The 26,809-nt window shown below is 51.3% G+C and overlaps 1 protein-coding gene across 1 annotated transcript in view; it reads left to right on the forward strand.

The window, feature by feature from the left end:
* Positions 1-26,809, forward strand: part of LOC122471172 — a 162,175-nt gene that overhangs the window by 87,765 nt on the left and 47,601 nt on the right. Inside the window, exons 34-45 of the mRNA XM_043559463.1 lie at positions 649-786; positions 881-1,000; positions 1,922-2,014; positions 6,648-6,865; positions 8,684-8,877; positions 19,236-19,544; positions 20,329-20,558; positions 20,634-20,795; positions 21,767-21,844; positions 22,759-23,118; positions 23,995-24,351; positions 25,511-25,864. Of these exons, the coding sequence (XP_043415398.1) occupies positions 649-786; positions 881-1,000; positions 1,922-2,014; positions 6,648-6,865; positions 8,684-8,877; positions 19,236-19,544; positions 20,329-20,558; positions 20,634-20,795; positions 21,767-21,844; positions 22,759-23,118; positions 23,995-24,351; positions 25,511-25,864 (2,613 nt within the window). The remainder of the gene's footprint in view (positions 1-648; positions 787-880; positions 1,001-1,921; positions 2,015-6,647; positions 6,866-8,683; positions 8,878-19,235; positions 19,545-20,328; positions 20,559-20,633; positions 20,796-21,766; positions 21,845-22,758; positions 23,119-23,994; positions 24,352-25,510; positions 25,865-26,809) is intronic.

Raw genomic sequence — 26,809 nt, forward strand, 5'->3', positions numbered from 1 at the left:
ACACTCTTACCTTGGAGATCTGGAGATGAGAAATCCCAAATGGGTTTCACCTGGCTAAAATCAGGTGTTGCTGGAGTTACATGCCTTCCAGAAGCTTCAGGAGAGAATCCGTTTCCTCGTCTTTGCTAACTTGTTAAAGCCACCCATGGTTCTTGGGTTGTGGTTCCTTCTCTGTCTTCAAAGCCAGCAGAAGTAGCAACTTCCCCTCCTTCCTCCCTCCCTCCCTCCGTCCCTTTCTCTCTCTTTTCCAGCCTGTCTTTGGCCTTGGGGTTGCAGGCTATCACTAGTGATTCTGGATTCTTCCAGATATTTATTGAGCACCTACTATGCACCAGGTCCTGCATTAAATATGAGGCATACAGCAGTGAACAAAACAGACTAATACCAGGACACTCCTTTGGAATGAGACACAGACCCTCAAGTTTGCCCCCTCAGGCCCACCCCACAAACTCTGCCTGTGGGCACCGGACTTGACCATCCCTGTTGGAAAGACCCTGGTGCGCTTGGTCCCACTCCCTGCCCTGTGAGTGGGTGGGTAGACATCTTGGGACCACTTTGTTCTCACCGCTGGGTTCCCGGGGTGGCTTCTGCAGGCCCTTGGAAATGGGAAGTCACGTCTCTGAATGCCACTGGTTCTCGCTCACCCAGGCTAAGAGCAGGGAGGTGGAGGCCACCTTGAAAGTCAACCAGAACGTCGTGCTGCACTTAAGGGGTCTGCACCAGGACAGATCTCGGGGTGAGGAAATCTGGCACCGCCTGGCCCTGAACGCAGCTCATTCCTCCCAGGTACCCGTCCCCAGGTTGGGCAGACACTGTTTGGTGGCCCCTGAGCAGAGCTCTCAACCGTTGGGAGAGAGTAAACGGTACCGTTGCTTTCCAGCTGAGGCTCCCCCAGGCCCTGAGTTTGGATGGGGACGTTGTCTTCAGACGGGGTCCCCCGGGACTGTTTGACTTCAGTGTGGACGCAAGGGCTACCGCCAGCCCCAACGTCCCATCCCAGGTCGGTTCTGCCTCTTTGGTGGGGGAGGAGCGGCATTCGTGTTAGAGTGCAGGTGTCTGGTGGGGGGGGGGGGTGCTGAAGAGGGGGCAGGTGGCCCTGGAGCGCTTACTTTGGGAGTATGCGTGGGAAAGGGGACGGTGAGAATTATGCAGAAGGTTTCCGTGGGCCAGTCCCTGAAGTGGGCCCTGCCACTCCTGCCCACATCCCATTGGCTGGAACTTATCACCTGGCCCACCCAGCTGCAAGGGAGGCTGGGAAATGTAGTTCTCGCTGCGTGTCCAGAAAATGCAGCTCGGTGACTATCTAGCAGCTGCTAGAGGTATCTTTGTTCAATCATTCGCTCTACACGGGTTGGGTCTCTGCTGCACTATGTGCTGGGGACGCACAGGTGACTGTTTCTGTCTTCACCTCCAGAGAGCTTTCAAGTTCAAATCTTAGCTACGCTGTGGACTTGCTGTGTGACCTTGGGGAAATTACTCAACCCCACTGAATATCATTTTTTTTCACCTGTGAAATGGAGTTCGACATACCAGCGTGTGAGAGGAGCGGTGACGATTAAATGAGGCGACAGTTGTAAAGCCAGTTGTCCAGTGCCTACTTCCTGGTCAGGGTCAGATAGAATGCAGCCATGGACATGGGAGACATGAGCAGGCACCGTGGCAGGGGACGTAGGGGTTCCAGGGTCCCAGAGTTATCTTCCCAGCCCCATGTCTGGGGCTGTACTTCTCACGCTTGCAAGTAACAGAGCCTGAGTAACATCTGGGGCCAAGAAGCATCACAGAAGGTGCTGTTGGCCTGGGCTTCGGGCAAACTCTGGGATGACCGTCCCCCTTGGAGCGCCCAGCCAGCTACCTTCTGGGGTTCTCCCTCTCCCTCCTCTGCTCCCTCTGACCCTCCCCCGCCCCCTCGGCCTCTCAACAGGTCTCAGTCCAGCTGAACGGATCTGACTCCCACTTGGTGTTCCTCTTCCAGCTCAGCCATCCCCACAGACCCCCATTTCCTCCAAACTTGCAGGTACGGACGTGGGCCCTCTGGGATGACCTCGAATTGCCTGCCAAGTGCTGTCTCGGAGCCGCCAGCTTTCTGGGAGATGGGGCGGAAGGAAGGGACGATGGAGGCCCTGGTGTGGGGCGGGGGGAGGCCACCCCAGGATGTTAAGCTGAGCCAGACAGCCAGTCCAGAATCAAGAACAGATGGCAGGGAGGTTTTCAAATCCATCATTTGGAAGTGATTGTCCAGGCCAGAAGGGGTTTTGGCTCCCTGGGGGGTAGAACGATCACATTTCACCCTTGAAAATGGAGAGAAGCAGAATTGTCCTCTAAACCCTGTCCTGTGTTTAGGGGAGGCCATCTGATCATTTTTGACCCCGGAGTATTTTCCCTGGTGTGGGGTGGAAACACGAAGGGGTTCACTTGACAAGGAAATAAAGGGCGGAGAGAAGGAGCCAGGCAGGAAGGCTGAGCTCTGTCCACGCAGCACTGGGTGCTCAGAAAGCCCCTGCACGTTGGTTGCTTCGTGGAGCAAGCTGTATGCGCCATGTACACAGGAATCAGGCCATGGGCTAGGGAGACGGAGGTGTAGACGGGTGGTCCCACCTGTGATGAGGCTCAGAACTCGATGGCATTTTTAAATGCCTGCTGTGGGCTCATCCCTGTGCTGGTGGCTTTGGAAACTCTATAAAGGAGCTTGAGAAGAGCTTTCGATTATGAAAGCTGGTCCTTCTCAGAGGCACCTGTTACAATGTGTCAACAGCTCTGAAATCAGGATGTGTCTTCAGACCCACATAGCTTCATTGTTTTGTTACCAGCTTTTTTGCTCTCGCCGGGGTCCATAAAGTCACGGCACATCTCGGGGCCGCTGGCATCCCATATTTGAGGCCACGCTGTCACCGTAATCCCTCGTGATGGGAGCTGCTGTCTGTTAAGTGTTTACCACGTGCCGGGCTCTGTTCTCAGCCCTTCACGTGGCTCCTCTCATGGCTACCCCGTGACTCTGCCGTTGTAGCATCTTGCACGTGAGAATCTGAGACAGAGAGGTGATGTGACTTGTACAAGGTCACTGAGCGTGTAGGTAGAGGATCCCGGATGGGCACCCGGCCTGTCCGGCTGCGGAGCCCATGTCCCCATCAAGAGGACGTAGCTGATGATGGGGATGCTGGGTCATCTCACGGGCTCAGACTTCATTATCACTTTTTAAAACAGCAGCACCCTTTGTTTACGTTATCTCTGTGGGTGAAGTGGGGCTCGGGAGCCCAGCCTTGTCAGCCTCTGTCCCCCTCCTGGAGCCCCCCCAAAGCATCTGCTGCGGGACTCTGTGCACAGCAAGCTTCTGCAGGGTCGCAAGTAGCCTAGCAAATATCTGCAGTCCTCCCCCTCGTCGCCTGACCAGCGCTCCAAGGAGATCAAGGCCTGTCATCCGGGCATTCTTTGTTATCAAGGAGGCGCACCAGGCTGGCTGCCCCCCGAGCCCTTGACCTTGAACACTGAACATGTTTTTTTTCTGCATATCCTGCTTGATGGGAATACAGGGAGCGCAGGATGTGGACATCCTCGAGACAGTGATGGACAGGGGTGTTCGGGGTGTGCGTGCGCAAAGCAGCCAGCAGCACGGTCCCGTACGCTCCACCCCTGTGCACCCTGGACGGCCCACACGTTCTTCTCACGCCTCTCATCCGCGGCGTCGCTGGAGCCGGTATGCTGAGGTGCACTGTAACCAAATCCCAGAGCCTCGGTGCAAGCCGCAGCGTCCCGGGGCTAGGGAAACACAAACGATTGTGAGACTCTGGAAAGCATTTTGCTAGGAAGAAGGCGAGCGATTGAACCCAGCCGGGTCAGTGGCCAGGGAATCAGCAGGTTTACTCTGTGTGCTTGAACTAGCCGTGGCTTGGGAGACGTCGTGGGAACGTTCAGGTGTATGTGAGCGCGTGTCCCTCGTGTTATGGTTAACACATCACGAGCTCTCCCACTTGGCAGAACAACTTGCCTTATTCGGGAACTCTCCTAGGTAAGGAGGGGGATTGCCTTGCAGGAGGAATTAAAGATGGCAGCCGTGTGTCTTGCCCCCTTGATCCGTGGCGGCCGCAGAGGGGAAGACCACGGCCAGGGGACAGAGCCACTAAGATGTGTTTTTGGTTCTACGTCGGGCCCTGACCACCTTCCAGCTGGTAGGTTTCTCCTGTAAGCGAGTGAGTAGACGGCCCGGCAGGCAGGGATGTAGCGTCCCGGGTGTAGCGTCCAGTGCAGTCCAGGGTAAGTAGGGCCAGCCCCGGGCACCGCATGCCCGTAGCCATCCCCACGGAGAGGGGAACGCACCTGCGGGAATGGATGCGCGTCGATACTGAGCCAGGTGTCAGCAGTGATGAGCACAGTGCGATCGCATCGTTGTGTGGGTGCCTGCCTGACATGAGGCCCTCTAGCATCTGTGCTTTCATTGTCCTGCTAACTCCTGCAGCCCGTCCCAGACAGCACAGTCTCTTGGCCGAGTCTTATTCAACCCTTTGAATTATGTTTGTATCCTCTGGGTAAATACCTGTTAGTCAGGTGCCTGCGTTTTAATCGCTGGCCTCCTGTGGCCTCCGAGCTTCGCCGGATGGCACGCTGAGTTCTCTCGCTTGCTGTCCCGCTCTGGCTTCCCTCCCCTGCCCCTGTGCGCGGCATCCCCAACAAGTGCGTTGGACTGGCTGGCGTTTTCAGGGCGTCCCTGTCCTCACACGGCGCTCCACAAGCATCTGACGTATGGGCCATCCCTCCCCACACAGAGGTCACTGGCCGACTTGACATATCCCCCTGTGGATTTTTTTCCCCTTTCCCCTTTCCAACACCTTACCACTCGTGGAGATTTCTCTCCAGCCTCATGGCTAGCCCACCAATTAGGCAGCTGCTCCCGGGCAGACTCTAAGGTGAGGGTGGGTGATGGCCCAGTGAGACGGAAGAAATGACCCGGATACGGCAAAGAAAACAGGATTATTGGGGGAAACTTACGTACAGGGAGTCCAGGAACAGCAGACTGGACAAAACATCCACTGCTGGGATCTACCCGTGGCATCTAGCCCAGCCAGCTCTCTGTTGCCTTTTCCCTCCTTGCATGGCCAGCTCCAAGGAGATCACGGTCTGCCATACAGACATTCTTTGTTACAAAGGAGATGCTCCCCCTTGGCCACCTCTGGAGTCCCTGACCTTGAACGCTGAACATGTTTTTCCTACATATCCTGCTTGATGGGAACTCAGACGGAGCACGGGATCCGTACATTCTCAAGGGAGCGATAAACAGCATTCAGGGTGCACGTGTACAAACCAGCCAGCGGCCCCTACCACACCCCCCCAATTGAAATTTTAATAACACAGACGTCCTGTGTTTCTGTTTGCGTGCAGAATGCACATCTACGATTTACACATAAGAGGGTTTTTTTTTTTAATCCACCCCTCCACAAATCAGGTTTTGCATTTTGGGGGCGATATTGCCCCTCTTGAGGGCGCATGCTTTATGGGAGTCCTCGGACCCGCAGAGGCCCAGTCGGAGAAGACATGGGTGTGACTTAAAAGTTCTCAGCCCAAGCCATGTTGGAATCACCTATGGAGGTTTTAGAACATTCTTGGACCCCAGCCCTCGAGGCGCTGAGTTGATTGGTCAGGGGGTCCCAGGCATACTTGAAAAAGAAATAATAAACTTCATTTTCCAGAGTGGTTTGTAGGTTGGCAGAATAGATGCATGGAAGGTACGGAGAGTTCCCTTTTCCTCATAGTTTCCCCTCTTAGGAGTATCTTGCATTAGTGTAATACATTCTAACTGGCGAGCCAGTATTAATATATTATTATTAAACAAAGTCTGTAGTTTACATCCAGGTTCCCTCTGGGGGTTGTATGGTTGTGGGGGGTTTTGCCAAACAAAGAATGTCATGTACCCTTCTTTACTGTATCACACGGAGTGGTTTCCCTGCCCTAGAAATCCCCCGTGTTCCATCTGTGGACCCCTTCTTCCCCTTAACCCCCTAGCTACCTCTGAGCCCTTGACGCCTGGGTCTACCTTTTTCCAGAATGTCATACGGTTGAAATCTTCCGGTGTATCGCCTTTCAGACTGGCTTCTTGCACTTTGTGAGCTGCATTTAAGGTCCCTCCAAGTCTTTCTGGAGCTTCTTATCACTAATATTCCATTGCATGGATGGACCACTTGATCAGTTCGTCCATGGAGGGACCAGGCATAATTTTACAAGCTTCCCACATCACTGCACTGCACCTACCAGGCTGGACCAGTGGGGACACTGAGGCCTGGATTAGGAAAGGGGCTTCAGCTCCTGCGGAGTTGGCACAAGATGGAACTCCCTGCTCCCACCCCCACCCCTGGGAGCCTGGCCAAGCCTTTGCCTCTGCCTGTCCCCCCCCCCCCCCGCCCCCCAGTATGGCTCCTCCTCGTACACCGCACACCCCCCACTTTGAGCCCTGGAGCTTCTGGAGGTCTTCTGGGGTCAGGGAAGGCCATCCACCCTTCTTCCCTCTGCCTCCTCTCTTTTCCTGTGTGCCTGCTTGGTGGTTCTCACAGCTGGAGTGGCTCAGGAAAGCTTCCAGGAGGAAGGGCCTTCCCACATAGCTGGCTCCCACAGACCCTTCCTGAACTCCCTCTACTTCGGAGTCCTCTCCTGCCTCCCTTCAGGTGCAGGCGACTGCCTGGCGATACAAACACCACAGCGTCGTCGGCTCCCTGTCTGTGCACGCCTCCGACCGTGAGCTGCTGCTGCTGGAGGCCGACACCAGCCAGGACACCCGGAGAAGCAGCAGGGCCTGGGGCGCCAGTGTCCTCCTCCGCCAGGCAGTCCTCCGCGCCCCCAGGGCTGTTCAGCTGCAGCTGTCCAGCAAGGTGGCCCCAGCCAGGTGAGGGTCCCCAGGGGCCCTGTGAGCGGGGAGGGACCTCGGAGGGCAAAGGGCTGGTGTCCCGGAGAGATGGGAAATCATGGCTCAGAGGCGCCCCCTTGCGTCCCTCGGGGACCAGGCCTAAATCCTCCCTACTTAGACCATTCTTTGTTTTCTTTTTTTTTTTTTTTCTTTTAGTTTATTCGTTTTGAGAGAGACAGAAAGCACGAGTGGGGGAGGGGCAGAGAGGGGAAAGAGAGAGAGAATCCCAAGCAGTCTCCCACTGTCAGCGCGGAGCCCGGTATGGGGCTGGAACTCACCAACCGCGAGCTCATGACCTTCACTGCGCATGCCAGTTTATCCGCCGCCATCCGGCCATTAGGATCCTGGGCTCTGGAGCCAGCTGCTCGGGGTTCAAATCCCAGCGCAGCCTCTGGGTTGCGGGCCAGCCACTGTGCCCTTTCTCAGCCTGCTTCTTAGGGCTGTCCTCGGGTTAATGGAGCAGCGCACGTGAACGCCACACCAGCACTGGCCCGCGAGAATATTCACTCCCCAGCTACCATTAGCATTGCTCTTCTCAGTGTGATACCTTCTGGCCCAGATTGGGTCTCGGTTAAGTATTAGTGCCCTGTTTCCCCTGCGGCCCTAGCGTTGGCAGCTTTTGTGAATTTGAGGAGACCCAAGGTTTCAGGTATAGTTCTGGATGATTTTGTCCCCAGAATTACCCTCTGTAGCTGTCCATCCATCCATCCATCCATCCATCCATCCATCCATCCATCCACCTGTCCAAACGTCCTTCCTTATCTCCAGTCCAAAAAGGGTTTGAGGCAGATTATAAAAATGGATGTTGTTCTAGGTCAGGAATTGACAAACTTTCAGCAAAGGGCTAGGTGGTAAATATTTTTGGATCTATGGACTATATGGTCCTGGTGGGAACCACCCTGCTCTTATAGCCCAGAGGTATCTTAGCTGATAAGGGGATGAATGGGTGCGGCTGTGTTCCAATGAAACTTTATTTACAAAACAGGTGGTGGGCTGGTTTTGGCCCACAGGCCCATAGTTTCCCAACTTTTGTCCTAGATTTTTCAAAACACATGAGGAAATTAGCATGAAGGGAAAAGAAAACTGGGGAAAATAGGAAGGTGCTCAAAGTGGCTTTAGGAAACAAAATGCAGGCCACGAGATCTTTTACACTGGTTGGAGCCCAGCTTAAGATTTGGCTTTAAGCATCCTAGTAGCCAATGCAAAAAGAGAAACCAACCGGTGGCATTATTTGCAAAGGCTATAGGGAAACACACACACTCAAAACTGTGTGGTTTGCACCAGGGAAAGGATGGCTGATCTTGTTTCTGGTGTTGATCCCCAAGAGAGGTGCCTCCCATGGTGTGTTATAATAGAGCATCCTATGTGGACAGTAGGGATCACGTCCCCTGTGCCAGCTCTCTAGGAAGTTTAACACCAGGCTTCTTGAAGCTGTTTATTTCCTCATCGTTCAGTATCATATGATGCCTAGAGAAAATATCAGCAATACCCACTCATTGTCAGTGGTTCTTTTTTATCCTCCACTTGGCAATAGAAGAAACTGAGGCTCCGAGAGGTTCTGTCGTTGTCCAAGGCCACAGTTAGTGAGTAGCAGCACTGAGATTCAGATCCAGGTTTGGCTGACCGCAAAGCCTATGATCTTAGCTGCTGTTAGACTACGTCTCCATGGGCTGAGAGCCCGATAGAAGCAGTCCTGTGGGGGGGGGGGGGGTCTGGACGGTGGGGTGCAGGGACCCGCCTTTCACGGTCTGCCCGCAGTGTAGGTACTGCCTTTATTCCCATCACGTTCCTTTCTAGGGTTTGGCTGTTGTACAAGGTGCTGGTGGACCAGAGCACAGCACAGCTTGTCCTCAAGGCTTCCGCGGAGCAGAGGGGAGGCCAGGTCCTGACCCTGCAGAGCCAAGCGCAGCACACGGTGGCTGGCTGGCCAGCTGTGCCCCACCTCCTGACCCTCAAGGGCGTGTTGAAGCAGAAGGAGACATTCAGAGAGGGTGAGCCTGGGGAACGCCATGGGGCAGGGGCAGTGGGGGGTCTTGGAGAAAAGCCCTTTCTGTGGAACTACATACAGGGTAGATTAGATCCTACAGGTTTTGAAGCCCACGTATACTCTATTTCAGCATCTCACATACTGACAACACCCCTTTGTCAGAAATTAACACCTCGTCGACAAAGTGAATCTTGTAACGAACCACCAAGTAGGTTTCCTTATGCAGGACTTGTCACAGCCTTTGATGTACTAATGGACATTAGAAAAATTCAGGAGGGAGGGTTGGGAGCAGTGTTCCCCAAGCATATTTTTTTTCTCATACTTTTAATTTTGACAAAATTTCGGACTTGCAGAAAAGTGGCAAGAATAGCACAAATAATGCCCTACACCCTTTACCCAGCTTCACCAATTACTGACATTTACCACAATTACTTTATCATTCTTCTTTACCTCTTTGTCTCTCTCTCTATACACACATATATAAGTGTGTCTGTGACATTTTTATTTGTGTATAAAAATACACTTGATTCCTGAGCTGTGTTTGACTAAGTTGCAGACGTGATAATTCTTTACTCCTAAATAGTGCAGTGTTTTTTTCCTTACACGTAAAGATACTCTCCTACCTCCTACAATGCAACTATCACAATCAGAAAACATAGAGTATTCCTTTCCCTTTCGTGGTATTTACATTTTTGAAGGATATAGGGAAGTCATTTTGGGGCTTATCTGATGCTTCCTCGTGACTACCTTTAAGCAAGCTACAGTAGTGATGTGCCTTCATATCTGGAGTTACTTAATATCAGTATATCCCAGAATTTTTTAAAGTTATTCATTTATTTATTTATTTACTTAGAGAGGGAGGGAGGGGGAGAGAGGGAGAGCGCAAGAGCGAGCAGGGCAGAGAGAGCAGGAGAGAGAGAGAATCCCAAGCAGGCTCCATAATGTCAGCACAGAGCCCGATGTGGAACTGAAACTCACGAACTGTGAGATTACGACCTGAGCCGAAATCAAGAGCAGGACGCTTAGCCCACTGTGCCACCCAGATGCTGCACTGTGTCCCAGTATTGGTGGCGTTAGCTTTGGTCATTTGATGAACACAGTGTCTGCCAAGTTTCTCCGCTGTTAAGCTGTTATTTTTTTCCTTTGTGTGCTGAGCTCATAAAACAGGTCATGGGAGCATTTCCTCCTTTTTTTATCCAGAAGAGTTTGTATAAGATTGGTATTCATGCTCCTCTAAGTGTCTGATGGACTCTACCCATGATCTGGAATTTTCTTTGTGGAAAAGTTTTTTGGAAAATGGATAGATGTAAAGCTATTGAGATTTTCTATTTCATCTTGTGTCAGTTTGAAAGTTACACTTCTCAGGGGATTTGTCCGTCTCAACTAAGTTGTCAAGTTTATTGGCATAAAGTTATTCATTGTATCTATTATTATCCTTTTAATATACGTAGCATCTATATATAGTATGTTCCTTCTTTCATTCCTGATAGTCGTTACTCGTTTTCTTCTCCTTTATCAGTCTAGCTAGGATTACGTCCATTTTTATCTCCGCAAGCAGTGTTTGGTTTTGTTTTCTCTCTGGTTGTCTCCTTCCGGTTTCATCGATTCCAGCTCTTGTCTGTGCCCTTTCTTTTCTTATGCTCAATTCGGATTTGCTCTATTTTATTAAGGTGGACTTTTGAGCCATTGATTTTTAGATTCTTTTCTTTTCTAATGGAAGTATATAAAACTATATATTTGCCTCTCAGGATTCTGTGAGCTGCTTGCCACAAATTTTGGTGTTGTGTGTTTTCATTATTATTCATTTTGAAATATTTTCACGTTTCTCTTCTGATTTCTTCTTTTGACCCGTGGACTATTTAGAAGTATGTTGCTTAATTTCCAAATATTTGAAAATTTTCTAGGTTGGTTTTTAATATTTCTTTTCATTGTGGTCCAAGGGTCAGTCTTTTAAAATTTGTTGTGACTTGTTTTACAAGCTAATATATAATCTGTCTTGTAACATACCTTATGCACTGAGCAGGAATTTGTATCCTGCTGTTGTCGGATGTAATGTTCTACAAAGGTCAGTTAGGTCAAATGCTTGGTTGTGTTCTCCTGATCTATAGCCTTACTGATTTTCTTTAAAATTATTTTTAAAGGTTTATTTATTTTTGAGAGACAGAGCATGAGCAGGGTGGGGCAGAGAAAGAGGGGGACACAGAATCTGAAGCAGGCTCCAGGCTCAGAGCTGTCAGCCCAGAGCCCATTGCCGGACTTGAACTCACAAACCATGAGATCATGACCTCAGCCAAAGTAGTATGCTTAACTCACTGAGCCACCCAGGTGCCGCTCACTGATTTTCTTTTTGTCCTGTTACTGTATCATTAATGAGAGGAGCGTGTTAAACTTTACAGCTGTGATGATGGATTTCTCTATTTCTTCCTTCGATTCTGCCCATTTTTCTTCATGCATGTTGACATGCTGGTATTAGGTGCATGAGCATTTATGATTATTATCTTTTCTTGACGAATCAACCCATTTATTGTGACATATGCTGTCTCTCTCTCATCTGACTCTCTTTTTGGAAGTCTGTTTTGTCTGCCATTAAGGTAGCCACTCTTTCTTATTAGCATTTACGTTGTATGTATTTTGTCACCTTTTTACTTTAAACATATCTGTTTCCTTATATTTGAGGTAAATTTCTTGTAGGCCACATATAGTTGGATTTTGCTTTTTTTTTTTTTTTTTTTTTTTTTGAGAGCGAGAGAGAGCACAAACAGGAGGGGCAGAGGGAGAGAATCTAAACAGACTCCACAGTCAGTGCAGAGCCTGACATAGGGCTCAGTCTCATGACCCTGAGATCATGACCTGAGCTGAAATCAGTTGGATGCTTAATCACCTGAGCCACCCAGGCGCCCCTGGATTTTGCTTTTATGTCTAGTTTGACAATCTCTGCCTTTTAATTATACTAGTTAGTCAGTTGATGTTTAATGTGATTATAGCTATAGTTGAATTTATGTCTACTCTTTTGCTACTTGTTTCCTTTTTTCTCATATTTATTGTTCCTCTGTTCTTCTCTTGCCTTCTTTTGGAAAAATTAAAAAAAAATAGAACTCAGGTTTAATTTATCTACTGCCCTTTAAACTTCTGTTTCTTTATATTATTTAACATTCTGCTTAGCATTTGTTTTGGAGCACGTCACGTAAATTTTAAGAACCTAGACTTTGATCCCCCCCACCCTTTCTGCCATAGTTGCCCTCTCTGTTAGGTCTACATACGCTATAAATCGACAACACAGTATTATAATTTTTGCTTCAGTCGTGTTGACTTGAAAGGCGTTAAGAGAAATAAAATGGCTTTTGTATTTGCACACGTCTTCATCATTTTTAGCATTCTTCCTTCCTTCCTAAAGATCAAAACCTTTTCCTGGTATCATTTCCTGTTATTTTAAAGAACCACCTTTGGGGGCACCCAGGTGGCTCAGTCTGTCAAGCGTCTGACTCTTGATTTCAGCTCAGGTTATGATCTCGCGGTTTGTGGGTTCGAGCCCCACATCAGGCTCTTCATCGACACTCTGGAGCCTGCTTGAGATTTTCTATCCCTCTTTCTCTGCCCCTCCCCACTCGTGAAAGGGCGAGAGGGGTAGAGGGGCAGAGAGAGAGAATCTTAAGCAGGCTCCACACTCAAGCGTGGAACCTGACGCAGGGCTCGATTCAATGACCCTGGGATAATGACCTTAGCTGAGATCAAGAGTTGGATGGTCAGCCAACTGAGCCATCCAGGGCCACTGTGCACCCCTGTATGCATATCTCTGAACACATCTAGGAAATCTTCACATTTGGAAAATTATTTCTTCAGAGATTTTTCCTGTCCCATTTTCTCTTTCCTCTCCTCCTTGGGATTTCCAATTGATATATTTTAGAACTTTTGATACTGTTTCTAGGTCTCTGAAGCTCTCCTGATTTTTTTTTAGTCATTTTTCCTTTTTTTTTTTTTCTTCAGATGTCTATTGATCTGTCTTCCAGCTCAATGACTTTTTCTTCTGTCTTCTCCAAATGCCACATGACAAAAATTGTAAGAGGCTCCAATACATTTTTTAATCTCATATTTTGCATTTTTTGTTCTAGAGTCACCATCAGGATTTAAAAAAGAAAATTTCCATTTTACAGCTGAGATTTCCTATCAGTTCATTTAATACAAGAATATTTTCCTTATATTCTTTTTAAAATTTTCTTTATATTCTTGAGCATAGTTATAAGATCTGTTCTAGAATCCTTGTCTGCTAAAATCCTTGTCCTGCTTCTTTGTATGTGTAGCAACTTGAGATTGTATTCTGGACATTTTCAATGATATAGAGACATGAATTCTTTTTTATTTCTCTGAAGAGTGTTTTTGTTTGTGGGCTTTGTTTTTTTTGTTACTATTATTTTATTTTATTTTATTTTATTTATTTTATTTTTTTAATGTTTATTTATTTTTGAGAGAGAGACAAAGAGTGAGTGGGGTAGGCACAGAGAGAGAGGGAGACAATGAGTCTGAAGCAGGCTCCAGGTTCTGTGCCAATAGCTGAGAACTCATGTGGGGCTTGAAGTCATGAACCACGAGATCATGCCCTGAGCTGAAGTTGGACCCTCAACTGACTGAGCCACCCAGGCACCCCTGCTTTTTTCTTATTTTAGCTGACAGTTAAGTTGGGTAGATTCAGAACCCAAACTGTCTCCCCTCTGGTGGGATACAGCTGAAATCAGTTCAGTTCTCTTATTTTTGGTGGGCTGCATGGAGTCTTTTCTGCTCCTGTGAAATTCAGGGGATCAGCAAAGATAGGAAGTTTGCAGGTAGAATTTAGGGTTTCCCCTGGGTGGCTTCCTCCAGAATTTCCCACTTTACTTGCCATTTGTTGTTGCCGGTTGGACCTCTGTTCTCAGATTCCCTAATCACTTAGAGTGCAGATTGCTGTTCAAATGTTGTCCACCTTCATGGTGTTGGAGTGAAAACATACAGCCCGTTTAGTGCTGGTGATTTCCTCCAGTGTTAAGTCCCACCCAGGGTCTGTTTGTGGCTACTCTCCTGTCACTTTCAGATAACTGCTGTTCTTTCATTTTGCCCAGAGTTTGCAATTGTTACCTTGGGAGTGCTGGTCCGGTTAAGCTCCCCACCGTTAATAGAAATGATACTACTCATTTGTCTTTTATTTAAATGTTTATTTATTTATTTTGAGAGGGAGAGAGAAAGAGGGAGGGAGGGAGAGAGAGAGAGAGAGCGCGCGCATTGGCACAAGTAGGGGAGGAGTAGAGAGAGGGAGAGACAGAATCTCAAGCAGGCTCCACACTGTCAGCATACAGCCCAATACACGGTTTGATCTTATGAGCTGTGAGATCATGACCTGAGCTGAAATTAAGAGTCAACTCTTGGGGCGCCTGGGTGGCTCAGTCGGTTGAGCACCCAATTTCAGCTCAGGTCATGGTCTCCCAGTTCATGGGTTCGAGCCCCACGTCAGGCTGTGTACTGATAATTCAGAGCCTGGAGCCTGCTTCAGATTCTGTTTGCTTCTTTCTCTCTACCCCTCCCCCACTTGCACTTTCTCTGTCTCTCTGTGTTTCAAAAATAAATAAACATTAAAACAAATTTAAAAATTGGACTCTTAACCAGCTGTGCTACCCCGGTGCCTCATCATATATCTTTTTTTCTTTTTTTTTTTAATGTATATTTTGAGAGAGAGAGATAGAACATGAGCGGGGGAGGGGCAGAGAGAGAGAGAAACACAGAATCTGAAGTGGGCTCCAGGCTCAGCTGTCAGCACAGAGCCTGACACAGGACTTGAACTCATGGACCGTGAGATCGTGACCTGAGCCGAAGTCAGACGGTTAACTGACTGAGCCACCCATGTGCCCCATCGTGTGTCTTTTTGACGTGTTTCCATATTCTTGGAGCACTCCCTTCCTTTATGACCCAAAAGATGTTTGTCTCATTTTACATTTTCCCTCACGTGAAATAAGCCATTTCTCCAAGAATCCTTGGTTCCTTTTAATGCAAAATAATATGTAGAAACTAAGAGCTGGGTGCTAGGTGTGTTTATTCCTACTGAACTATCAGTCCTAGACTTTCTCAACGGATGGACCTGGAAAATAGACGTGTGCGTGTGCACACGCACACACACACACACACACACACACACACATTTCTGTATCTTTCTACAGATAGATAAGTTTAAAACCATTCATTCACATTGATGTCCTCAATTTCAATTTATCATCAAAAGGCTCATTCTCATGTTTTCCCTTTTCACCCTTCTCATCCTTTCTCCAACAGAAAGAAACCTGGCTGTAACCATCCACAGTGGATTACTCATTTGCTCAGCCCTACAATACACAGAAAGTAGTTTCAGAGTCACTAACCTGTACCTCTGTGAAAGGAAACCCTATTAACTAGAATTCAGTATTTGATGAGAATTTTTTTTTTTGTCTTTGGCCTGAACATAATGTGGTTGGAGTTCATCCAAGTAGTTATTGCAGGCCTAAATCCAACCACGGTGTTCCCATGTTAGTTAGGGTTAATCCCCCTGCCACCCCTGTGTGATTCTGTTAATCATTTGAAATACAGTGGGGTTTGCTGGCTCCTGTTTGTATTCCATTTTTAGGTTTCCCCTATCCTTATTGATTTTATGTGTTTGGTTTGTGATCGTGTGAAACATTAACAAGGTTCCCAAAGCCAGAATGACACAAAAAGGGACCCTTTGGCCAAGCATCCTTGACCACAGCGCCCTAGCTGGACATCTGTCCAGGGCCCAGTGTTTCAGAACCTGAAGATTCTGCCCTGACCCCTAAGACGTGGGTGCCATTCTCTAGTCTGGTAGTAACATTAGCACCGACCCCCCTAATCCCAAATTGGCTAAATGTGCCCAAACCAAATTTCATAATAAAATGACATAGGCCGAAACAATTTTTAAACACATGGGTCGCCTCGGTGGCTCAGTTGGTTAAGTGTCCGACTCTGGCTCAGGTCATGATCTCGCGGTTGATGAGTTTGATCCCTGCGTCGGGCTCTGTGCTGACAGCTCAGAGCCTGGAGCCTGCTCTGGATCTGTGTCTCCCTATCTCTGTGCCCCTCTCCTGCTCGCAGTCTATCTCTGTCTCTGTCTCTCTGTCTCAAAAATAAAGATAAAATTAAAAAAAATTTTTTAGGGGCGCCTGGGTGGCGCAGTCGGTTAAGCGTCCGACTTTAGCCAGGTCACGATCTCGCAGTCCGTGAGTTCGAGCCCCACGTCGGGCTCTGGGCTGATGGCTCAGAGCCTGGAGCCTGTTTCTGATTCTGTGTCTCCCTCTCTCTCTGCCCCTCCCCCGTTCATGCTCTGTCTCTCTCTGTCCCAAAAATAAAATTAAAAAAAAAAATTTTTTTTAAACACAATCAAATAAAACATGTCCCAGAGAACTACTTGTGTTGAGTTTACTTTGAGTTACACCAATGATCTCTCCATCTCTTAACATGTAACACGTGTTACTTCATTTTTGAAGGCAACTATTGACGAATAATTTCTTGGAGTGCAATTTACATATAGGGGAAAACCTTTTATGTTTTGATAAGCTCACAAAGTTATGGACCTACCAACACAGTCTGGGTACAGGACAGTTAACATCTCCCCTCAAAGGTCCACTGTGGTCAGCCTCTTCCCTAGCCATCCCCCCACCCCCACCCCGGCAACCCCTGAGCTGCGGTCTGTCCCTTATAGCCTTCGCTTTTGTATAATGTGACATGAATTGAAACAGTATGTGAACTTTTGAGTATGGCGTCTTCCGCCCAACATGATGTGGTCGAGATTCATCCAAGTTGTCGCACATGTCAGCAGTTTATTCCTTTTCTTTGCTGAGTAGTATTCCGTGGTGCTGATATCCAGCAGATTATCTATTCACAGTTGAAGGGCATTTGGATTGGTTTCAGTATTGTCCAATTTTTTTTTTTTGGATTTTCCAATTACGAATAAAGCCACTATAATCATTGGCCTACAGGTTTTTGAGGGACCATATGGTTTAATTTGTCTTGAGTGGGCTTGCTGGATTGTAAGGCAAGTACGTGTCGAACTCGGGAGGAAAATGCCGGACCGCTTCCAGCGTGGGTGTACCATTTCACATTCCCGCCAGCGCTGTGACGGTCCTAGCTGCTGGGGTCCTAGCTGGGGGTTTTCAGTGTTGATTGGTGATGGAATCTTATTGTGGCTTAAATTGGCATTTTCCGGGGGCATCTGGGTAGCTCGGTTGGTTGAGCATCTGACTCTTGATCCCAGCTCAGGTCTTAATCCCAGGGTCGTGGGATCGAGCCCCATGTTGGGCTCTGCACTAAGCGTGGAGCCTGCTTGGGACTCTCTTACTCTCTTTCTCCACCGCTCTCCCCTGCTTATGCCCGCACACGTTCTCTCTCTTTCTCCCTCAAAGTGAAAAATACATAAATAAATAAATAAATAAATAAATAAATAAATAAATAAATTTGCATTTTCCTAAGTACTGATTTTGTTGAATATCTTTTCATAGGTTTATACACTACTTACGAATTTTTGTAAGCGAAGTGTCTATTTAAACCTTTGGTCCATTTAAAACATTGAGTTGTTGGGGCGCCTGGATGGCTAAGTCACTTAAGTGTCTGACTTTGGCTCAGGTCATGATCTCACAACTGGTGGGTTCAAGCCCCACTGTGCTGACAGCTCAGAGCCTGGAGCCTGCTTTGAATTCTATATCTCCTTCTTTCTCTCTCTCTGCCCCTTCCCCACCTAAACTCTGTCTGTCTCTTAAAAATAAATATTAAAAAAATTTTTTTTTGAAATTGAGTTGTTTTCTTGAATTCCCAAATTGAATTTGGAGTTATTTACACAAGTCCTGTGTAAGATGTGTGTTTTGAAAATAACTTTTCCCAGTCTGTGACTTGCCTTTTCATTCTTTGATTCATTAATTCTTGTCTTTTAAAGAGCACAAGTTTTGAATTTTGATCAATTCCAGTTGATTATTTTTTTTCTTTCATGGATAATGCTTCTGTGGTTGTGTACAACATCTTTCTTTACTAAACCTTGAGGCCACATCATTTTTATTTGTTCTTAGAAGCTTTATGGTTTTAGTGTTTAAATTCGGGTTTGTGGTTAATTTTGAATTAATTTGTGTATATGATCAGGTAAGGGTTGAGGTAGTTTTTTACTTGTGGATTTTCAGTCATTTCACATTTATTAAAAAGACCATCCTGGGGTGCCTGAGTGGCTCAGTCGATTGAGCTTCCAATGCTTGATTTTGCCTCAGGTCATGATCCTGGGATCGTGAGGTCGAGCCCTACATCGGGCTCTGTGCCAGGCGTGGAGCCTGCTTGGTATTCTCTCTTTCCCTCTCTCTCTCCTCCACTCATGTGCGCCCTCTCTCTCTCTTTCTCTCTCTATAAAGAATAAATAAAAAAATAAAAAGATCATCCTTTCTCTGTTGAATTAGCTTTGTACCTTTGTTGAAAATCAATCTACTCTGTGTGGGGGTCCATTCCTGTCTCATCAACAATATTTCATTTTATATCTTCATCATAATCTAGTGAAGTTTTACTCTGGTTATCCATGATTAACTGGTTAATACCCTGTAGGATATGGTAACATAGGACCCTACAACATAAGGAATTTATGAGCATAATTGGCAGTTTATGTCAGAAAGTTCTGTCTGTGTGGAAAATGTTGTGTACTCTGTAATCTGATTGAGATTTGCATGACCTCTCTGCCTGGAAGCACAGAACAGGGGTGTTTAAACCAGCCCAGGGGTGAAGAAGGGCCTCCTTCCTGGAGGTGATAACGTGTGAGTCCAACTTTGAATGACGGGAGGGGAGGTGTTATGCGCATTTGGACCATGAAACCGGGCGGGGGCAGTAGATGTAAATGGTTCTGAAAACAGCAAGATTCCCCTCTTGTGTGAGTTATATATGGTCACGGACTGGCCCAAAGGTGTGGAGTCTTTTCTGGATGGAAGAGATCTCTGAGCAGTTTTTCTATCACTGGAATTCAAGGTTGGGTCCCTCAAGCCTTGCTGGATCTCAGTTTTGTTGTCTCTAGAATGGGGCTGTTCTTTCACTGTGGCCTGTGGTTCTGTAGAACAGGAATTGAGCCCTGGTACTAACTGACGTCCCTGTTTGTTTTTGTTTGTTTTTGCCAAAGCCCTTTTGTTTGTGAATTAGCTCGTAGCTTGCTTGGTCCTCAGAGCCTCCTGGGAGGGAGCTGTTTTAATTTGGTCCGTTTCCCAGATGTTCCCCCTGTGGCAAGAGTTAGAATTACATCATGGATCTAGGAACTTGTCCTACCCCCGGATTCTCTTCCCTCCTGCCCAGAGCAGCCCAGTCCCCTGCTCTGTACAACTTCTCTGCCATGCTCTGCAGGTACCATCACGGTCACTGCTGACTCAGCTGTGCTGGGTTTCCTCCTGCGGGACAAGCATGAGAACGCAGGGAACAGCACCAGCATGCACAGCGTCACCTGCATCCTCGCCCAGAACGGCACCCGCGCCTTGCCAAGAGAGCTCTGGCTGAGAGGGCGGCTCCAGGCCCAGACGGGGAGCCTGGGGGGCCAGGCCAACCTCCGTGCCGATGCAGCCAGCCTGGCTCTGGGTGGGGTCTGCGCCTGGGGCCCTGGGTATGGCCGGCTCTCAGGCAGCCTGAGTCACAACATCAGCACCCTGAGTGAAGCAGGTAGGAGGGGTGGACAGGGCCAGATGCCTCCCTCCCTCCCCAGAGACGTCCAGGTCCTGAAGCCAAGGGGTAGGAGACAGAATGGAGCCTCTAGTCCCCACATGCACCTTCCAGCTGTATTTCCTTCCCCTGCCAGCTTCTCCCAATGCTGCTGTCTTCCTTGGGCTGTGTGTTATTCACCCAGAACACACAGTGCAGGGACATTAGTTGCTACTGAGTATTGACGTCCTTCCCAATCCGGTGGCCCCTCCCCCAGGACTCCCCATCCCACCACCTCCCCTCCAGCTTCTCCCTCTTGAAAGCTGGTCTAGCGGGGCCTCAAGGATGTGCTCCTGTACCACACTTAGGAAATAGGACACCCCCAGCTCTAGCTTCTTGGGGACACTTGAGTAAGGCCTAGAGGGGCTCAGAGTGTGGCAGCTAGGGGAGAATGCGAGATCAGACCCCCTCTGTTCTCCTCCTGCTTTCTGAGGGCCAGTCCCTGTCCCTGAAGGGTTGGAAGTGTGAAGGGGACACCAGGCCTGTCACTTGCTGAGTGTGGCGGAGGTGGTCCTTAGTGAAATCACCACTTGTATGGATCAGAAAGTGTTGAATGTTGACACTTTCATATGGTTCCACCTGGTATGTTGGGGGAAGTGGGACCTGAGAGGCCCGAGGTTGCCCCAGGGCTTGGGGATGCTGCAGACAGAAGCTGGGCCGACGGCAGCCCACTCCCTTACCCCCTTCGGGCTTCTGTGGAGTGTAGACTGGGCTCAGTCATCTCTGTGGCTCCTTCCGCCTCCAGGACTCCCCTCGGAGGCGGAAATGCTCCTGTCACACACCCACGCGGCTTCCAACCTCTCCACGAGCTTTATGGCACGGAGCGCGCAGGCTCAGCTGGACGCAGCGCTTGGCCTGGACGGCCTGGCCCCCGGCGCCCCGGGTCACCTGCTCCGCGCCAGCCTGGCCCACACGGTGCCCGGCCTCAGGCGCTGGGGCCTCCCGTTCTCCGTGGACGGCCGCGGACGCTTCCAGGTGGGCGGGGTGCTGGGCGCGGGGGCCCCGGGGGTAGCGGGTCCCAGGGACACACACGGCTTCGCTTCTGCCCAGAGCGCGGGACACCGTGTGGCGGCTGGGCTGATGGCGAGTGTGGACGGCGAGCAGCTCCACGTGGCCCTGGAGGTGAGGCGACAGCCTGGCCACGGGGGCCTGGCCCTCGAGCTACACCATGGCCTCTCGGCGCTCCTGGGCACCGTGCCAGCGCGGCTCCAGGTGAGCGACCGGCCTGAGGGCGCATCCCAGCCAACTCGCCTCGCCCACTTCTTAGGTCACCCGCGGGACTCCTGCCACCTGCCGGGCCCCTACCCGGATCCCGCCCCGCTGTCCCGCCCCTGCCACCTTGGCCCTGCCTCTCGCCCCCCCATCTTCCCTCCCAGCAACTCCACATTCTCCCTTCCGTCCACCACACCCTGTGTTGAACTCTTCCTCTCCTGTCCACCCATCCTCTCCTCCACCTGTCCTGTGGTCCTGTTGGCCCCCCGGCGCCCCCACCGTAATTGGAAGTGCCCCAATTGAGGGAGCCACTTTGGAGGCACTCTGGTCCCCTCTGGTAAAGTTCAGACCGTCCACACCCTGGCCACCAGCGAGTCTTTTGGGTGCGCACCTGCCCCTCCAGGAAAGACCTTGAACACCGAAGAAGGGGCAGCAAACGTAGCTCACCTCTGCGTTATTCTCAAGGATGAGAAGCAGGAAGCCTTGTCTGTGGCGGCACAGGGGTGGCTAAACCATCCACAGTGTGCGGGAGGTGGGGCCGGGGATCAGGGTGAGTGGCTAAAGCCACACAGTTTCCTCACCTCCCCTTTGTGTGACTTGGGGCAACTTGCTTACTCTCTGTGCCTCAGCATCCTAATCTGCACAGTGGGACTGCTGACCATTCCCACCTCTTGTGGTTTTCTTGAGGATCAGATGAGGAACCAGGTAGAACCTGGCACATGGAGGCCGTGTGAGGACCTGAGCTCTGGTTCCTTTGGTTTAATGACGATGTTGTGGGGTAGGGCCAGGTTTCTGCACAAACCTCTCTATCGGGGTTATTTTCCCAGAGAGGCTTCCACGAAGGGCGATGGGGTTGGGCTGGATCTCTGTGCTCCATCTGGGGCCCGGGTTGGGTAAAGACGACTCCCGTTGCCATCTTCCGGGCAGCGGCCGTCGGCGTGCTCCCCTCCCGACCCCACTGGTCTCTGCAGGTCAACTGTAGTGGAGACGCCTCACCTGCCCAGCTGTCAGGGCTCTGCTGGGGGGACTTTGCCCAGCAGCCTCTGGAGGTACCTGGGTCTCTGTCGTTTGCCGGGTAGTGGTGGCAGAGGGTGGTCTGCATCCGGGGGGCTGGCACAGCGTGAGCACTGAGGACTGGCCACAGCATGGCCCAGGGGCCTGTGGCCACTGCCAGGCTGACCCACATGGTCCCCTCCTCTGAGCCCTCCATGTCCCCCACAATGCACAGCTGGACTGGGGCACAGCCCAGCTTAGGTGGCTCCAAGCTCTCCTGGGCTGGGGCACGGGTGGATGGTGGGTCCTCTCCGTCGCAGGCACATTGTGGCAGGGAGTCCTGAGCCACAGGGCCCTATGGTTCCTGGACCCAGGGTGAACTGGATGCAACCAGGGGGCTGCCTGCAGACCTGGTCAGTGCTGCCCTGTGGGCCCCAAGTGGGCAGCTGGTAGCCTGGCCTGGCTGAGCTCCGTGCCTGCTGGCAGGGGAGGGGTGGTGTGTAGCCCCAAGGACTGTCTGGGGGAGGAGGACAGAGGTGTTTCTGCTCCCAAGGCCTGCCACCACGGCCTGGCTGCGTGCTGGCATATCCCACAGGAGCTGGTCACTTTGCCAAGGTCACACAGCGTCCTGGATGGCGAGAGGGTTAACTAAGGGAATAAGGAGTCAGGACTGAAGGGGTCTGAACAGGCTGGACAGATGGGCTGCCTTCCCTACTCTGTGTCATGGGGAGGGGGACATCAGGGAGGGGGACCCTGAAATGCTCTTAGAGGCCGAACTTGATGACTCCACGGGTGGCCATTTTCAGCTGTTAGAAGCACGTTGCAGGAGTAGAGCCTGTTAGCTGGGGATGGGGGTGGCCCAGGGGATGGGGTTCCCTTGATCCCCCAGGCCAGGCAGAGGGTGAACCACCGCTTGGTGGGGTGTTGTAGGGACACCTGCTGGGTCTCTCCTTGCCTTTCTTGGGGGTAGGATCTGGCTGTGTTGTCTTTGAACGGCTCCCTCCTGGTCCACACCCACACGGCCAGTCTGGCGGCTCAGATATCTTCTGGGGACACCTTCGCCCGGGCCCACGTCCACACAGCCTGCGGCCACCGCCATATCCATCTGGACACCGGCCTCCAGCACACATGGCCTCCGCTTGAGGCTCTGGGGGTTGCCCCCGACAACCACATCCAAGTGTCCGTGGCGGGAAACGAACCCACCGGGGCCGGGCTGGCGGTGGCCCTGGGCCAGTGCACCCTGACTGCCCGTGGGGACATCAGCCCCAAGGTCAACACCACACACACCAACTGGACCCTGTCACTGGTGAATCGCTGCCCCTTGCTGGAGGTAAGCCACCTCTCCACCTGTCAGTGCGGGGCCCTGGCGGGGCTCCCACCTCCCTCCATAAATTATTAGCTGCTTACTGTATGCCCGGCTCTGCCCTCAGCCTAAGAAATTTCTGTCTTTTTGCCATTGTCCTCTGCCTTTGGGGTTTCATGGACTACAAAGGCTTGAGCCAAAAAATGGGGCCCAAAATGAACTGTCTCCCCTTTCACAAAGGGCCCTACTGATTGCCTTTCTTTCTGGGGCTGGAGTTGATTCTTTTCTCATGAGCTCCTTATCCTACCCCTAGGCTTAAGGGTCTGAGAGTAATCATAAGAATATTAAGAAATAACAGACGAAGTTTATTGAGCATTGTGTGCTGAGTGCTCCTTAAATCCTCACCCCCACCAGGAAGGGCCGCTTGTATCCCTAGTCCCAGGCTCTGGGGCCCAGAGAAGAATGAGCCCAGTTACTCCCCTCTCGTTCCCATCTTGGGTCGGTGCCCCCGTGTGGGGCATGTTGTCTGCCCCAGTGGAACTCGTTACTGAGGCCCTCTGCCCTCCAGCCAGCGATCACTGATGCTGATGCTGAATTTCCAATAGCCAGGCTTTCCGGGCGCCTGGCTCTGGCCAGCAACTCACAAGTATTAACTCATTTACATTCAGAGATGGGTAAACCGAGGTTCCAAGTTCGGAAAGATGGAGCCATTGGTGGAGCCGGAACTCAAGCCCATGTCCGTTGATGGGGTACACAGGGTATCGGTCACTTGGCAGGGGGAGGTGCTGGTGGACTTGAGGCCGTAGGATCAACGCTGCCCTTTCCCACCCAGGCCCATCGTCAGCTCCCCCATCTGGGCTTCTGAAGCTGCCCTTAAGTCCAGCCACTTCCCCATATTTCCAGGCAACAGGCCTCCCACAGGCCCTGCACGCCGAGGGCAGCCTGAGCTGGAGCCCTTGTGAGGTCAATCTGGCCTCAAGCCTGCAAAGTGACCCTGGAGACGCCCACCTGCTGCTGGCCCTCACCTGCGGGCCCCAGACCTTGGTCGTCGGGCGCCTGGCCCACTCCCTGCCCCTGCTGGGCCGCCTGGGTCTGCCACCCAGCAGCGCCATCAGCCTGGCCGCCCAGCCCCGGCCCTCTGCCCGCAGCTCCCTGGCCCTCCAGCTGGGGCCGTGCCGGCTGCAGGGCTCGCTGGAGCAGCACGTGGAGAACCAGAGCACGTGGACACTGGCCGCCGAGCCGGGCTGCCCGTTGCTGGAGGTACGTATGGCGGGCCCACGAGGTGACTGGAGGGACCTCCGGACCCCCTGCCGGCGTGAGGCGTGAGCCTGGCTGGCTTCATGCCCTGGGCGCCTCCCAAGACCCCAGCCACTATTTCCCAGATGCTCTCTCTGACCCTTGGTTCCTCTTTAATCTCACCTTCCCCCCCCCGGCAGATGGGGGGAGATCAAGGCACAGGGTGGGGGGACTCACTCAGCGCTGTGCGACAGAAGGGCCACCGACTTGGAATTGATCAATTTGTCTTTTTTAGTGAAATTCTGAGTACAGGAAGGAAATGGGGGGCGCTCCCCTTAGCTAACAGTGGGGACAGGCACATCTTGGTTTCATAACCTGTTAGAGGCCACCGGCTGGGCATTCTCTGGGCCAGGAGATGATGTGAGAATGGTCCTATGATATTTGGGGGAGGGGAGCCCGACTCTCAGGAAAGGGAGATGCTGAGTCAGGACTGGCGTCCTTGTCTGCGGGGGGCAGGCCCCTCTGCCTGTCTCCGTGTCTCTCACCTCCCGATGGAGCTTCCTGGGCGTAGGGACGGGGTCCAGTCCTCTCAGCATCCCTGTCTGTCTGTGCTCTGTCTCTATTAATTGAGTTGCCCACGACGGAGAGGTTGAAGCATCATGGGAACCAGCAGTCCCAGCCCTTGAACTCTGGGATGATGAAAGAGTTCTGTCCTTCGTTTCCAGAACTGTAGCCACTCGCTGCAGGCACTGAGCACTTCAACTGTGCTCACCAGTATGACCGAGAAACCAAATTTCTCCTTTTACTTCATATTAATTTGAATGGAAGCAGCCCCATGGGGCTAGTGACTATCCCATTAGACCGGCCTAAAGACAGACCCCGTGCAAACCCCAGTGCTGTTACGTACCAGCTGTATGATCCTGGGCGTGTGCTCTGCCTCCGAGCCTCATTTTCCCCATCTGTCATTTGGGGATAGTGACTACCCAACTCAGGGTTGGGAATAGATGTAAAGAGGCTGTCCTTGGGAAGCACGTAGCACCAGGCTAGTGGTGTGCTAAGTTTCTCCAGTGGATACTTGTCTGTTGTGATTTTGCTGTTGCTGGAATGGGGGATGCAGGAAGCACGGGTTGGTCAGATTCCCCCCTGACATGGGACCTCCCTCTCACCCCCTCTGGTCTGGCAGGGCCTGGGCCTCCCAGCCCGGACACAGCTCAGTGGCTCTCTGCGCGCTGCAGATGGGGAAGCAAATGTATCGGGGTCCCTCGCGTCAGCTGGCCGCACTGCCTCCCTGACCTTGGCGGCCGCCTTGCACCGGTCCGAGGCCACGCTCCGAGTGAAGCTGAGTCACACGCTGCCTGCGCTGCGGGCTGTCCCCCCAGAGGCCCTGCTGACCACCCAGCTTGGGTGGGAGTCCGGGCGCCGGCTGGATCTGCGGCTGCGGGCGGGGGCCTGTGAGCTGCAGGGCAGTGGGGAGCTGCACCTGGGCCCCAGGCTGCAGTGGCAGGTGCTGGCCCAGAGCTCCTGCAAGGCCCTGCAGGTAGGTGGCGCTGCGGCGTGGGAGGAGTGGACCTCAGAGTCACGTGGGGTGGGGCAGGGGCTGCCTCCCCCCTCCCCGCCCCCCTGCGTGCGAAACAAGGGAGAGGAAATGAATCCCAGAGGGAGGGACTCATCAAATACTTGTCAAGCCCACTCTGTGCCCTGGAAATGTGGCCACGCACCCAGGAGAGGTAAATGCCTACCTGGGGAGACAGGCAGTCCCCAGCCTAAACGAGCGAATTACAGAGTATATTACTTAGTGATAAGAGCTACAGAGAGGCAGAAAGTGGCAACGGGGGAGTGGAGGACGACAGGACACATACTGCAGTTTGGTCAAGGTCGGCCCCGAAGACCAGATGACTTTTGAGCACAGACTTAAAGGAGAAGAGGGAGGAGCCATGTGGATATCTGGAGAATGAGTGTTCTAGGCATGGCCAGTGCAAAGGCCCTGAGGCAGAACCAGAGAGGAAAGGGCATTTGCTAGGACCAGGGTCAGCAAGCCATTTCTCTGAAAGTCCAGACAGTAAATATCTTCAGCTTTGCTGGCTGTGCAGCCTCTGTAGCAACCACTCAGCCTTGTGGTTGTCACACAAAACACCATAGAACATATATATACAAACGGGCGTGACTGTATTCCAATAAAGCTTTATTTACAGTAGCAAGTTGTGGGCTAGATATGGCCCATGGGCCACATAGTGTGCTGACTCCTGTTTTATAAAAAGTACGCTCAGATTCAGGATCCTTTGTAGAGGCTGTGAGAGGACTGGGTGGGGGTCTGGGTGTGTGAGAGAGGGGGTTGGGGAGCAGGGTGCCTCCTGTGCTTGTGTCCTGTGTGACAAGAGCTCTGGGGCTACTGTTTCCTATGATGGGGAGCACAGTGGGAGGAGTCCCTGACAGTCACATCTTGGACGTATTGAATTTGATGGAGCCATTGGACACCCAAGTG

Source organism: Prionailurus bengalensis, chromosome E3 (assembly GCF_016509475.1).
Source record: "Prionailurus bengalensis isolate Pbe53 chromosome E3, Fcat_Pben_1.1_paternal_pri, whole genome shotgun sequence".
Lineage (NCBI taxonomy): Eukaryota > Metazoa > Chordata > Mammalia > Carnivora > Felidae > Prionailurus > Prionailurus bengalensis.